Raw genomic sequence first — 15,416 nt, 5'->3', positions numbered from 1 at the left:
ACACCTGTTAGGCGCCACAGGTAACTTACAGGTGCTGTTAATTACACAAATTAGAGAAGCATCACATGATTTTTCGAACAGAACATTGCCAATACTTTTGTCCACCCTCTTTTTTATGTTTGGTGTGGAATTATATCCAATTTGGCTTTAGGACAATTCTTTTTGTGTTTTTTCATTTAAGACAAATGAAGATAATACCAAAGAATTTGTGTTTGTTATCATTTTCAGGAAGAAACTGAGTATTGCAGGGGTGTCAATACTTTTGTCCACAACTGTAAGTGTCTCCCCATCTACACTGCCCTGGGATAACAGCCCTGCCTGTGGAGGGCTATACCACCATTGCTGCACCACACCATCTGTCCCGGAGGATCTGCATGCAGCGTTGGCTTAACACCTCCCTTGCCGAACACCACAGGTGGTGTCATGAACTATTCATTTAATTCACATCTTCATATTACTTGGGCGCCCAGGGCCACGGTCCGGGTCACCGCCGCCGTGACACGTCCCACTGATACCGTCCTGGTACCGAGTACCCCACAGCCCTGGGAGGGTGACCCAAAGTCGTTTTATGGGGTCTTCAATCTCATTTTTAGAGAATGGGGAAGTTAGGAAATTGAGGTCATCTGGCGAAAGAGTTGGGAGGTTGATTGATGCTAAATATGACTCAATATCCGTCTTTGATTGTTGGGGATGTTGTGGGTTTAATTTTAGATTATATAACTTTTGATATTTAGAAAATTCTTGGACTATATCCTGTGGGTGAGAAAGAATGTAGTTATCGGTAATTAATCTGTTTATTCTGTTATGAATTCGCTTCTTTGTTATGCAATTTGTCATGTACCTTGTTGCTATATTGAGGGAAGTATAGTATTTATAACGTGAAGATTTGATGGCAGCATCATATGAAGAGAAGAGTAGATTTCTAAGACGTTGTCGGAGGTTTAGTAGGTCTGTTTGTATGAAGGTAGAGGGTGATAGGAGTTTTAATTGAGCTTTTTCCTTGTCTCTAATTATGTCCTGTATTTCTTTAACCTTGGTTCTATTTTCTTTTTTTACTTGGGATGATATGGCGATAATCACTCCTCTGAGGACTGCCTTATGGGCACACCATCTTGTGAATGGGGTGGTGGAGTCAGGGCCATTTTCCGTAAAATATTTCTTTATGGACTTTTCGATTGAATTTTTATGGATAGGATCGTGAATTAAATTGGAATTGCATTTCCATAATTGTCTATTGTTCAGTAGGGGACATAACGTTAGTTCTCCTGTGACAGGAGCATGGTCGGATATTGATCCATCTCCTATAGTTACCTTGTTAAACTTTTGAAGAGAAAAAATGTCAGCGATTATCAGATCTATCCTTGAGGCAGTCTGGTGGACATCTGAAAAATAACTGAACTCTATTGACGAGGTGTTTATGCACCTGAATATGTCATAGAGTTCATTTCTGAAAAGCCAGTCGTTCAAGTTACAGGCTTCAGTTCTTGTTTGCGAGGATGAGTCCACCAGCCTGTCGGGAACCACATTGAAGTCTCCTAGCATCAGTAGCACACCTTTTATCACCAAAGACTGTTTTCTCTGCAACTTATTGAGGAACCTAATTTGTTGACGGTTCGGGGCGTAAATATTTACTATGGTGGATAAATATATTCTAAATATATTACATACCAGGATGTGGTATCTGCCCATGTCGTCTTTATACTCCTCTAGGAATTCAAATGAGACCGAATTTTTAATAATTGTAAGGACTCCTGCCGCCTTCTTATTAGATTCATATATATGGGGGAATCCATTGTCGTGAAAATATGGATGGTTACCATCCAGAAACGTCGTCTCCTGGACACATATGTCAGCCTTTGACTTCTTAAGCTCTCTCCAGAGTTGGAACCTCTTATGGGGGCTATTTAGCCCTCTTACATTGTACGTGATAAGTTTGATACTCATCTATACAGCTATCACAAGTATGTGACAAAGATATCAGCCAGATAGCTGAGTATCAAAGTGTCGATATGACCAATCGCTCAAGAACTTGTCCTGTAGGAAACTTAATAACCTTTAATAGTTATAACATGGATGAATGTGACACGCATCTCTATTCTCTTCATACAGGTAACCAGCTCTTTCAATCTCTGCTCTGAATCAACCTGTGTTTCGCCACTCCATTCAATGTCAGCAAGCAGTTAATCCTGAATGCTATATATGTGTTTTCAACTATGCAAGCTTATATCTGGTATATAGTTTTTTCAACTTACTCTGCTTGTCCCCTTATGTTGTGAGGTCAAGAAACATTTTTGAAAGTGCTTTATGATCCATGTAGTGCTGGACATCTGTTTATTTGACCACAACATTTTATTGGTTCCTGCTGTCTCAGTTTAGTTTGATTAACGAGAAGAGAGAGCAAAAAAAAAAAAAAAGTTCTAAGTCTTAGCCTCCTATATTCCTATATATTTAGACATAGCTTGGGGAAGCATTTATGCAGGGGGCATCTATGCACATGTGATCTAAGAACATGTATCAAAGTACTGGCAGTTATAACATGGCAGTTAGACAGGGCAGGAGACAGGTAAGACATTTATATACATCTACTCCCTGTACATTTACCATATGCATTTGTGTCATTTATATCCTGGCCGCTGCATTCACACACATCCACCGCCCGGGCATTAACTCTATACACTCCATCCATATCGGCCCCTCGCTCCTTTCCTCTCCTATGTATAGCACTCATGCTTTTTTCACACTGTTAAATTGCACAGATCCAGTCAGTCCCCCCATTCAACATAATAGACGCTCTCACAAATCACTTAACCATCTGCTGACTCTTTCTATCCTCCTTCTCCTAGTCGCAGGAGACATTGCTCCCAACCCTAGTCCCCCATGTTATAGAAAGTCAAACCCCCCCACTGCTACACTCAGAAACTCCTCTAATCTTATTAATATTCCCTGCATGCCATCTGTCTCTCTTAATTGTGCACTTTGGAATTCTCGCTCAGTGTGTAACAAACTCTCCTTCACTCATGACTTTTTCCTTTCTAATTCTCTTAACCTCCTGGCTCTTACTGAAAGCTGGATCCAGCAGTCAGACACTAACGCTGCTGCTGCTCTTTCATACGGGGGACTACACTTCTCTCATACCCCAAGATCAGACAAAAGAGCAGGTGGAGGCGTTGGTCTGCTCCTATCACCAAAATGTACCTTTCAGGTTATCCCTCAACTACCCTCACTAGTCTTCCCTTCTTTTGAGGTCCATGCCGTCAGACTCTACACCCCCTTCTCCATGCGAGTGGTGGTGGTCATGTATCGTCCTCCCGTTCACTCCCATCAGTTCCTGGATCATTTTGCCACTTGGCTTCCACATTTTCTCTCCTGTGACATCCCTACCCTCATCATGGGAGATTTCAACATCCCCATTGCTCTTCCCCACTCCCCATCTGCTACTCACCTTTTATCTCTAACCTCCTCATTTGGCCTTTCTCAGCTTACTAATTCTCCAATGCATGAAGACGGAAACTCCCTCGACTTTGTCTTCTCTCGGCTTTATACAGTGGATGATTTTGCACACTCCCCTCTCCCGCTCTCTGACCACAATCTTCTTTCATTCTCTATTAAGAACTGCCAGGCTGCTCAGGTCACCCCCACTGTCCATACTTATAGAAACATACAGGCCATTAACGCCCAGAAACTTACGATGAACTTGCGGTCATCATTGGCCCCTATCTCCTCCCTCTCATGTCCTAATTCTGCATTGAAGCATTACAATGAAACACTTCAAAGTGCCCTGGATGAATTTGCACCCCCTATAAATAGAAAACCACAACACAGACGGCGACAACCCTGGCACACCCTGCAAACAGGTTTCCTGCAGCGGTGCGCCGAATGTCTGTGGAGAAAATCCAATCTACACGAAGATTTCATCCATTATAAGTTTATGCTTCGAACATACAACACTGCCCTTCACTCTCCAAACAAACCTATTTCAACACCCTCATCCCCTCACTGTCCAATAACCCTAAACGTCTCTTTGACACTTTTCATTCTCTACTCAACCCAAGAGTACAGGCCCCAACCACAGAGCTCCGAGCTGACGATCTGGCCAATTACTTCAAAGAAAAAATTGACCAGATTCGACAGGAAATTATCTCCCAATCACCTCATACCATGCACTGTCCTCCCTCCCCCACTGCATCTAGCTCACTCTCTGATTTTGAACCAGTCACAGAAGAAGTAAGCAGGCTCCTTGCATCTTCTCGCCCAACCACTTGCACCAGTGACCCATTTCCGTCACATCTCCTCCAGTCCCTTTCCCCTGCTGTCACCCCTCACCTAACTAAAATATTTAACCTCTCTTTCTCTCTTCTGGTATCTTTCCCTCCTCATTTAAGCATGCCATCATACATCCACTACTTAAAAAGCCATCCCTCGACCAAAACTGTGCCTCTAACTATAGACCTGTCTCTAATCTTCCCTTCATCTCTAAACTCCTGGAACGTCTGGTCCACTCCCGTCTTATCCGCTATCTCTTTGATAACTCTCTTCTCGACCCTCTCCAATCCGGTTTCCGCTCGTTACACTCTACTGAAACTGCCCTCACTAAAGTCTATAATGATCTACTAACAGCTAAATCAAATGGTCATTACTTCATGCTAATTCTCTTGGATCTCTCTGCAGCATTCGACACTGTGGATCATCAGCTCCTCCTCACTATGCTCCGTTCCATTGGCCTCAAGGACACCGTTCTCTCCTGGTTCTCCTCCTATCTCTCTGACCGCTCCTTTACTGTATCTTTTGCTGGCTCCTCCTCTCACCTTCCCCTTACTGTGGGGTTCCTCAAGGATCGGTTCTAGGCCCCCTCCTCTTCTCCTTGTACACTGCCCCTATTGGTCAAACAATCAGTAGATTTGGTTTCCAATACCATCTCTATGCTGATGACACCCAGATATACGCTTCTTCTCCTGACATCATGCCAGCCTTTCTAGAAAACACCGGCAATTGTCTAAACGCTGTGTCTAACATCATGTCCTCACTATATCTGAAACTGAACATGTCAAAGACTGAACTTGTGTTTCCTCCCTCTACAAATGTACCTATACCCGACATTACCATTTCTGTGTGTGGTTCCACTATTACTCCCCAGCAACATGCCTGTTGTCTTGGGGTCATACTTGACTCCGAGCTTTCCTTTGCCCCCCCACATTCGATCACTGGCTCGCTCTTGTCATCTGCACCTCAAAAACATCTCTAGAATTCGACCTTTTCTTACTTTTGACTCTGCAAAAATTCTTACTGTTTCTCTTATTCATTCTCGTCTCGACTATTGTAACTCTCTTCTAATCGGTCTCCCTCTTACCAAACTCTCCCTTCTCCAATCTGTCTTGAATGCTGCAGCCAGGATCATATTCCTCACCAATCGTTACACCGATGCCTCTACCTTGTGCCAGTCATTACACTGGCTACCCATCCACTCCAGAATTCAGTATAAACTTATTACGCTCACCCACAAAGCCCTCCATGGCTCAGCACCACCCTACATCTCCTCCCTTGTTTCAGTATACCACCCTACCCGCGCCCTCCGCTCTGCTGATGACCTGAGGTTAGCATCCACAATAATCAGAACCTCCCACTCCCGTCTCCAAGACTTTACACGTGCTGTGCCAATTCTTTGGAATGCACTTCCCAGGTCAATACGATTAGTCCCCAATTCCCACAATTTTAAGCGTGCCCTGAAAACACATTTATTCAGACTGGCCTATCGCCTCAACACATTAACCTAATCTATCCCTGTGTGGCACAGCCAAAAGTTTTACCAGAAGCAGGTTCCCCGCATCATGTTCCCACATGCTTTATGCATCCATTAGCCCTCTGTGTCTGTACTGTTACACACTTAACATTATGGCTGGTCCATACAATCAGGGCAACTGTTACCACCCACCTTTCATGTCTACCTCTTTCCTCATAGACGGTAAGCTTGCGAGCAGGGCCCTCATTCCTCTTGGTATTTGTTATAATCTCTGTGATTGTTATGCTGTAATGTCTATTGTCTGTACAAATCCCCTCTGAAATGTAAAGTGCTGCGGAATATGTCGGCGCTATAGAAATAAATATTATTATTAATAAACAACCAACTTCAAGCACGGAGTGCACCAAACAGTATACTTATAGCATAAACAATGAATTTAGGTGCCTACAGTACTGTAGTCTCGAACCAGAAGAACTGTGTAAAGTTCTCCAATAGGTGCCTTGCTCAAAAGAAAGGTACTTCTAACCTAATGGGGGTATAATACGTGGTTGGGAATTTTTGGGTATAACCTCATTGTTGAGGTAAAGCAAGCCAGGTGTGCTTGATGTAAGCAAAACCTATGTAAGTGAGTAATCTATTCATCTATTGTCCCTGGAGTGGGAAGGCTCAGCCAGAGATCTCAGGAAGTTTGCCCCTTCTTCCGGGGAGAATATTGGTATAGTTTTACCCCTGAAGTGGATTAGTAACTTAAGGGGAAAACCCCATGTGTAATGGATCTCTTTATCCCTAAGGGCTGCAGTGATTTTGTGGAAGGACCTCCGTAGATCCAATGTTTCCTTGGATAAATCTGCAAAAGTCTTTAGACCTTGAAAGGGTTCTGGGAAGGTCTTCTCTGACTTTAGGTATTGCTGAATTTTCTCCTTTTGTTTTAAAGAAATGAATCTGAATTGTATCCCTAGGAGATTCAATTTCTAGCGATATCGCTATGTCTGATACTTACCTCCGACTGGCTCCCCCGCTGCTCATCGCTGGTCGCGCAAGAACGTCCTGGACCATTTCTCGTCGGAAGCTTCCTGTGGCGCCGACGAGCGACGCGTGGACTCGGGCGGGAGGATCGCTGCGTCTGACAGGTAAGTAACAACCCCCGACCCCTGCTATGTCGCTGGTGAGATCTGCCTGTGTGGCAGCTCACTAGCGACCACTTAGCGATGCACCAGCGATCCATATCGTTGTTGGGACGCTGGTGCATCGCTAAGTGTAACGGTACCCTTAGTTTATTTAGGAGATGTTCAATGTTATCAATAGAGAGGGTTTGACCAGCTTTGGACGCAGAGAGAGGAGGGAAATTAGAGTTATAGTCTTGTTGGGGAGCGTCCAGTCTAGGCTTATTTTTAACTGGACTGATATTAGGGGAGTAATCGCTTGAATCCTCATCCTCTTCTGAGGCTTCTCTAGATAAGGCAGAGTGTTTCTCTCCCCAAGACCCTGGGGTTTGTCTTTTGGAATTGAGTGATAAGTCCATCTCATCGGATAGGAGATTCTTTTTAGAGTGGGTGGTTTCAGGCCTATTTTGACTCAAGAGTTTAGATCCCAAAAGAATCTCTTCTCTCTTTAGCGGAGACCTAGATTTGAGTGGGCTAAGGACCTTAGCTTGGTCGTTTGAATGGTAATTTTTTCTACATGGTTTGTGGGAAGATGGGGTATTAGACTTTACGAGTGACCTGGAATTTTTCATTGTGTGTATGTTAAGTAGAATTCGTGTACTCCCCTCTAAATTATAACAAAATTACCTCTTTGTCTTGGGTCACTCGTCTTGGCTGGATTGATGGCAGAACAAGAAGAGAAGTGATTCCTGCAGTACAATTCTACAGAGTGATAACAATATGACGAAATATACTACAGTAAAATTCGGGTTAGAAAACACTAGAATCACTAAAGGTTACCAGAGTTATTCACATCATATACGGATGTAGCAGTTACTAGAATCTATCATGGAATATACTAGAATTAAGGTAAATTCCACAAGAAAGTCAATATTGATCCACAAAGTAGCTGAGTTGACCCAAGAGGTGTATAAACTAAACTTTCAGTATAATAGTTCAGGCTACTAGGTGCAACAACTTAAGTGCTTTAATCTCAGAGACACTAGGATTAGGTCCAGAAGGGATGCCAATGCAGAATTTGGGGTCTCTTCTAAGGTTGTAGTAGGTTCTTTAATTATTGTTGAGATCGCAGCTGCGAACTAAAATAGGATCCCAAAGGATGTCGCAACAGAGATCACCAGGCGCTGTTAGGCTAATGTAAGTAGGTCCTTATCACAGTTGGACCTAGCGTCACTCGGAACAATGAGGTCCTAAGAACTAGTTGTGACCCAGGAGCAATCACCTGTGAATCAATTTACTGTTAAAGTATATGTAAACAGCTTAGGAGATGCAGGGGATGTAGGTGCTGTGATTGGAAGTCGCAACTTTGATGCAGAAAGAGATCCGTTATATGGGACTGAAGACTGTAAATTGTATATACTCTGTGGGCCTCTCCACCACTGCTACAGGGGGATGGAGAAGTCCCCGCAGCTCCAGAAGGGATGAGCAGGCAGCGACAGTTATAAGTACGCAGCGGGGATCGCCGGGGAGAGCGGGAGTCGGCTACAGTGAAACCGAAAGCAAAAGTAGGAGTTTCCCCCGTGCTCCCGGAGACGCCGCAGCTGCGTCACGTTTTATAGGCAGATATCACAGCTTGCATGTAAAGGAAGCTCTCCCCTCAAAGCTGAAGACGGTCGCCTGTAATCAGCTAGTGAGCCTCTCCGCCGCTACCGCAGGGAGGTGGAGATGTCCCTGCAGCTCCAGAAGGGACGAGCAGGCTGCGTGAGTTAGAGACGCAGCGGGGTCGCCAGGGAGAACAAGGGCCGGCTGCAGTAGAGGTGGGAGGGGTTTATCTCGCACTGGAGGCGCCACAGCTGCCACCACAGAGCCCCGCACGGCAAAGCCCCGGGAGCTGATGGAGGTAGTCAAACTGCTGGAGAAGTCGCCCAAGGGGGTGGCAAGCGGTGAAGTCGGTGAGCGCTATACTCACAATCGCACCCCGTTCTCCCAAAGGAGCCACAGTGTGAGTCGCCGTCCCAGTTCCTGAGAAGGGGTGACAGCTGAGATGTCACTCGTCCTCTTCACCGCTGAATCATTGTAGAACTGCTGTGAGGGTCTGTTGTCCTGGTCTTCCGACGCAGGGTCGCAGCTGCGATCTGGGGCTGGCGGCGGCCTAATTCTCGCTTTTTGTGGCTTTTTCCTTCTGTTGGAGCCCAGATGAAGATTAGAGGGTCCTGGGGGTTGCAGATAGGTGCCTCATCGGTGATGCCTTGCAGAATTTGAGGGGTTCTTAAGGTAGAAATCCTGTGGTGTAAGTACTGGCAGGCCCAGAAGTGAGGTCTGGTGAGGATGTGGGCCTCAATACCCATCTTCTCTCAAAAGTTGATTTAGATGATATCTTTTGGAGCCAAAAGTATCCTCATAGTGCCAGAAGGACTCAGAGATATTTGGAGGCAGGATGGCTTGCTGAAGTTGAGTTAAGTCAGATTTTGAGGTGTCCCTTCAGAGCTCCCAAGAAACCTGTCTCACATGTCTGTGAGCTAGGCCACACCCCCAGTGTTTAAATACTAACCTGCAGGTAGTTGCTAACTCCCTGCCTGTTGTCTGCTGCCGATCTCTCTTGTCACCGACTGCTCCTGCCAGCGATTCAGTGGCTTCTGCTGATAGCCAGCAGGAGCAGTCTGTGACCGTTCTGAGCTTGTGCGTGCCAGGTACCACAGTTACGTAGATGGCAACTGTCTGCCTGTTTTTATGCCCATAGTTAAAAATAAGTCCTGGAGAACCTCTTTTGAAGATTCTCCTAGATTCTTGAGTCAATGTTGCCTTCAGAGGTTTTTTTTAGAATCCGACTACAATATTTTGTCAGGCTGCTGCTCTTCAGTAGATATTTTGCACGGTATAAAATAATTTGGATCTTCTCCACTTTTACTAGTGGTTTAATAAATTAATTTCAGAATGAGCTCGAGGACCAATTCTCATGGGGTTGGTCAGTGTCTTGTGCTCATCTGTTCCTGGATCAATAACTGCGTCTTTGATCCTGGGTGGAGTAGATGATATTGGACGCTGTCCAGCATTTTGCATGGTCTGCTGAAAATGACTTCAGTGGAAATATAGCTAATGTATTCTCTTCTTCCAAACGTCATATGTCAATGTTTCCATCATTGCTACAGCGCAAAATGGAAGATCATTTCCTTTATACTATTGACTTGCAGGTCAGTCTGTCCGCTTTATGTAGTAAGGTTGTTTTGTAAGGCAGGTGCGATATCCGGGGCATTAATCCAATGGTGTGCAGGTAAAAAATGTTATGGGCCCAATTGCACCCTTTTACGTGGATCCCTGAAGGTGCCGAAATCTCACCTCTGTCCATTTGACCTTTTAGATCATCCAGAAAGGGGCTACACTACTTGCGTCCCCTTTCTGTGACCCAAATTAGAGGTTACATTATTGGGCAGCTGCTACAGGGGATATTTATTGGCTCGCCCGGTTTCCCTGGGTGGAGAGGGAGGATTGGAGAAGCCATACTTGGCAGAGATCACCAAACCGGCTTCAGTTCAGAGAAGCCTATTGGTACAACGTCAGAAAACCACTCCCGACAAATGGCGCAAGTCGAAACTTTGTATGTTGCGAATTTTACACCTTACTAGAGAGAGAGTAACATGTGGCCGTAATGAAACCGCTTAAAAAACATAAACGAAAACCTAGCACAAGACGAAATACTGTGAATCCAGCCGAATAAAGCTTTATATTTGTAATGTAGAAATAATGAGTGAGATTGTGAAGATCGCCGCCTGTACTCTTCGGAAATACGTGGCCGTGGCTTCCTCCCGTGGTTCAGAACTGCCTCCATTCAGCAGAAAAGTCGCTGATGTCGGCCCATTATGTTGTGATGGGTGATGATGCAGAGAGGTTTGGGATAATTGGTTTTAAGGAAAAGAATTATTTTTCCCCTCCCATAAAGCGCACTTTATTCACCATGACAATAATGTACCGGGGAAGTTGACTCTTAACGTTGCATACAATGGACGTCCTGTGCCCGGCGTTGTCACTCGTTGTCTTTATTCTATGTATATACGTAGAGGAGAGTTACTGGATGCAGAGCAGAGGTCAGTGACTAGTCTGTAAACATGCACTTACATTTCTAAAGATATTCTTGAGTCGTGTGACATTCATGAAAAGCCGTTTCCTGAGACTCACAAAAAAGCTGTGACATTGTGCGAGCTGTAAATCCGCGGCTCCTGCCAGTCCTGGGGCTGTAAAGAAAAGGTCTTACAATGGCCGCTTTCTTGTGCCGGGATTGGCACAGAGACTAATGTGTTTTCCCAGAAACCTTTCAGGTTGCGTTGGCACCAGCATTATTGTAGCAGAGGAGTTTGCGATTTATATTAATTTGTTCTTCATTTCATAGCGGAGTTACATTTCTATGCAGGAAATGGATGGTAACATTGATGAAATCTGAGAATGTTAAAAATATCACTCGAAAGGTAATTCCACCAGCTATTTGGAATGCAAATTGTATAAAAAAAAAAAAAAAAAAAAAAAAGTGTTTTATTGTATTCCCTTTATATAGTGCCGTCATATTCCATAGCATTTTACAGATATCGGCATCGCTGTCCCCATTGGGGCTCACAATCTACATTCCCTATCATCAGTGTCTTTATACTGTGGGAGGAACCCGGAGGAAACGGGAAGAACACACAAGCTCCTTGCATGTGTTATCCCTGGTGGGATTTGACCCCAGGATCCTAGCGCTGCCATGCTCTAGTGCTAACCCCTGAGCCACCATGCATCCCTTTTTGTTATCGCAGATCTGTCCCATACAACATACCTCTTTTGTAAATATACTCTTATTCTGTCTTCTCTTGGATTGTGAGCAATCAGGCAAATCTCAAAAGATGGAGTGAGCATGGGTTCAAATATTAGGGAGTACGCTGATGCGCCCAAAAAGCAGCTGGTGGCGGGCCTGCTACTTTTTCCCAATTTTGATGTTTCAACTCTTTACTTTGACATTGAAGCCCTAAAATTTCTTGATACCTCTAACACTTTCTCATTAAAAATGGTGGGAGATATGCTTTTTATTTATTTTCTGTTTAATTTTTTTTTATATATTGTGATGACGAATTAAATGTTTCAATCACAGCAACAGGAAAAAAAGGGCAGCTGTAAAAAGCCACCGCACAGTGAGCACACTATAACCACTCCCCCCTACGCCTTGATTGACAGCCAGCTCTGTACACACGCTGCGGAGCTGGACAGTGTCAGGGAGTAATTACAGAGCTGTAACCGTAACCACCCCTGCACCATCCTGGAAACAAGCGGCTGCAGGGAGAATGTAATTTTCTCCATGTACCTGCACTTCCATGTAAGGCAGACATGATTCATTTTCTGTTTACCTGCAGACATAGTGATATATACAGTAGATATAGTGGTAACCTGTAGGTAAATAGAATTTTTGGAAGTTTTTTTTTTTTTTTTTTAATAGATTTCACTATTTCCATATGAGAAAAAATAGCAAAGGTGATCTGACATGGTACACACGTTCCTTTCCAATACATGGTTCTCGCAATTTGCTTTTCTATTGTGGAAACATTTGGGTAATATTGCATATTTTGGGCCTAAATAAAAAAGGTATTTTAACCAATATTCTTTGTAACCATTTAATTTTGACATTTTATGTCATAAATGGGACATTATAGTATCAAATCACTACTAGGTTATCTCCACACCCAGCTGATCCGCTGCAGAAATTCCTCCATGGTAAAATCTGCACCGATTTTTGCCAATTTTTTTATTCCAGTTTTATTGCAAAACTTCTTCTAATTCCACCTTTCACATTACAAATGGGAAAATTTCCAGCATAAATGTATATAATATACAGGGTGTAGATGAGACTTCATAAAATCTGGTAATGTATCACGCAGATGAAACACGCAGGGTAGGGGTGGATACAGAAGAGACCCCTCTACAAGGACAGTGTAATGGCCCTTTCTAGTCTAATTTCTCACCATAATGCAGAATTCCACCTGCTTTGGCTTACCTATTGGGCCCCTGCACCAATGGTATGCCGGACCACCTTGAAGGGGTAGTAGCAAGTTTGAAAATTATTGCCTATCCATAAGATCCCATCTGAATGGAGGTTGCACTTGTGCACATCTGCTCGGTATATTCTCCATGGGGTGGCTGTGATGGCAGAGTACAGCTCTTTACGAACACTAAGAGTCCCAAACGGGATGAGCAGAGCTGCGCAGCCTCGACCTCCACTACTCCTCAGAGCCCCATTCTCAGGATTGATGGGAGTCCCATCGATCGGGAGGTTATCCCCCTATCTTATTGGTATAATAAAGGAACCAATCTCATTACTTTTGGCTTAGGGTTAAGGGCTGGGCTATTTAGGTGTCCGCAAGATCACTTATTTTGGTGATCACACTTGGTGTGCGGCCCATGAAATAGGGGAAAATGGTGTCCTTTTTGCTCATAGTACAAGTGGCAGAATAATTTCTGACATACTTTTGGTTCTAATTCAATAACTACTAGGAAAATTGGAATTTTCTCTAAAGTTCTCTGGTGAACATAGACTCACGTTGTTCCTCTTCTCGAGCAGCATTGTACACATGCTTAGATAATTGGGTATTTTTCATTATCTCTGGACGTCAACTCCTATTTACTTGCAGTGGAACCGAAATGTTTGAGATGTCGCAGATTATTCAGATGTCCCATCTCGTAACCTCCTGTCCCTTTTGCTTGCTTTTTCAGATCTGAGTGAGCTGTAGCTGATGATAGGTTAGGGAGGTCCAGAATGACGGCTGTCGCGACAGACTTTGACAACATTGAGATACAACAGCAGTACAGCGATGTCAACAATCGCTGGGACGACGAGTGGGACAATGAGAACAGCTCCGCCAGGCTCTTCGAGAGATCCCGCATCAAGGCATTAGCAGGTATGTTCAGAACACTTACTAATGGTGGAATTTTTTTGCATGTTCGTAGGACTAAGGCCAACTTCACACATCTGACTGACCGGACAGTCCCTGTCCCAAGTACGGACCCTGATGTCTTGACCGGCGGCAGGTCTCTGAACCCGAACTCCACAGAGTTCTGATCAGGAGATTGTGGCCGGTCTGTACATCATGGATTTGAACTATCAGGTGTGTGAACCTGGCCTAAAGGTGCGGTGTGTTCTCGCTGGGCTGTCATCTCTACTTGTATGTCAATAATTTCACTAACTTCATCCACATGTTTTCCTGTTCTTTAATGCCAAAAAATGGTAAATTGTTGTATACCGCACCGACGGGCTGAAAGGACGCTATTTTGGCCTTCATCAGGTCAGTGAAGATGTTCCTCAGTGTGAGGGTAGGTTCACATGAACGATTTCTCCACATATGTGAAAACGGACTGATTATTTTGATCATACTGGCATCAGTTTTTTTTTTTTTTTGTTTTGTTTTTTTGTGTATATGTAGAGGAAAAAAAATAAATCTTATCCCCCTTGTCCTTTCTGTCAGCCTGTGAAAATTAGACAACACACTATCATCCAAATGCTGTTTTATATTCTTCTACAACTCAGACTTGCATTGTCGATATTGATTTGACCCCCAGGATCAAAATCTGGGACATGGCTCCAATTTTTTTTTCCCCCTGCAGACCACTTGGCCCAAGGAAAATATCGGACATGTGCACAGGTCCATAGAATACCATGGGTACGAGTGCTATACATGAAAAACAGTCGTGTGCCCTATATATGATGAAAAATAGGTTATGGACTTCCTAGGGAATGTCCAAATGGGCAGAATTTGGTTGAGATTTTCCAAGATGGAAAAATTGCAGAGTGAGATCTGTACCAAATTGTGCAGGTTTTGCTGTAGAATTGCTGTAGATTTTCTACAGAGTTTATCCTTTTGTATTGCAAAGGTTGAAATTTGTCCTGAAAATCCACAGCCTAAAATGAGACTGCGGCTTTATTCTCTGCAGCGCCAACCCATGTGTAAGATTTTTTGGGGGTCTTGCAGTCCTTTTACTCTGTATGTACATATTTTTGTAAAAGTAACTAAAGTAAGATGATAGAAATGGCTGAAATGCTTCTGTTTTTCTGGTAACAGATTACATCTTTAGTTTCGCAGCTCTTCAGCCAAATAGTACTCACCACAAGTTCACATGATTGAAACCCATGATACCCACAGTTGTTTGTCAAGGTCACAGCGGCCATCTGTGGTTAACCCTATAAATGCCTGGTAGCAATTTCCCTGGTATTTAATTGGATGTGCCATAATGTGTGCCTGTGGGAAGGCCGGCGTCACTTTACATAATTCTTCACCTTCTGCTTTTAATGGTTTGAACTTTGGAATAGATGATTTCAAGGCTTCAAAGAGCAGTGTGCTAATCTCCTGATATAGCTAAACGTATGTAACCATGCACGTGTAAAATGGTGTGAAAAAGGCTAAAAACCCAGCAATTTCTGCATCACAAGACATGAGCTGCGACTTGGATTACTGGAAATAACAATTTGATATTTTAAAGGAGTTCTATGAAATTTTGAAAAAAAAAAATCACCGTTTTCTTCTCAACAGACCCACTCCTGCCCACAGGTTGGGTATAATATTGCA

The 15,416-nt window shown here is 43.7% G+C and overlaps 1 protein-coding gene across 1 annotated transcript in view; it reads left to right on the top strand.

The window, feature by feature from the left end:
* The window catches only part of SPTBN1 (spectrin beta, non-erythrocytic 1), a 247,019-nt gene that overhangs the window by 50,398 nt on the left and 181,205 nt on the right, over positions 1 to 15,416 (top strand). Inside the window, exon 2 of the mRNA XM_073553919.1 lies at positions 13,570 to 13,754. Coding sequence (XP_073410020.1) covers positions 13,613 to 13,754 — 142 coding nt within the window. The 5' untranslated portion in view covers positions 13,570 to 13,612. The remainder of the gene's footprint in view (positions 1 to 13,569; positions 13,755 to 15,416) is intronic.

This window comes from Dendrobates tinctorius, unplaced genomic scaffold (assembly GCF_039654945.1).
Source record: "Dendrobates tinctorius isolate UK_male_01 unplaced genomic scaffold, ASM3965494v1 ptg000203l, whole genome shotgun sequence".
NCBI classification, from domain to species: domain Eukaryota; kingdom Metazoa; phylum Chordata; class Amphibia; order Anura; family Dendrobatidae; genus Dendrobates; species Dendrobates tinctorius.
The sequence above is the reverse complement of the archived record's forward strand: the minus strand, read 5'-3'. Positions and strand labels throughout refer to the sequence as shown.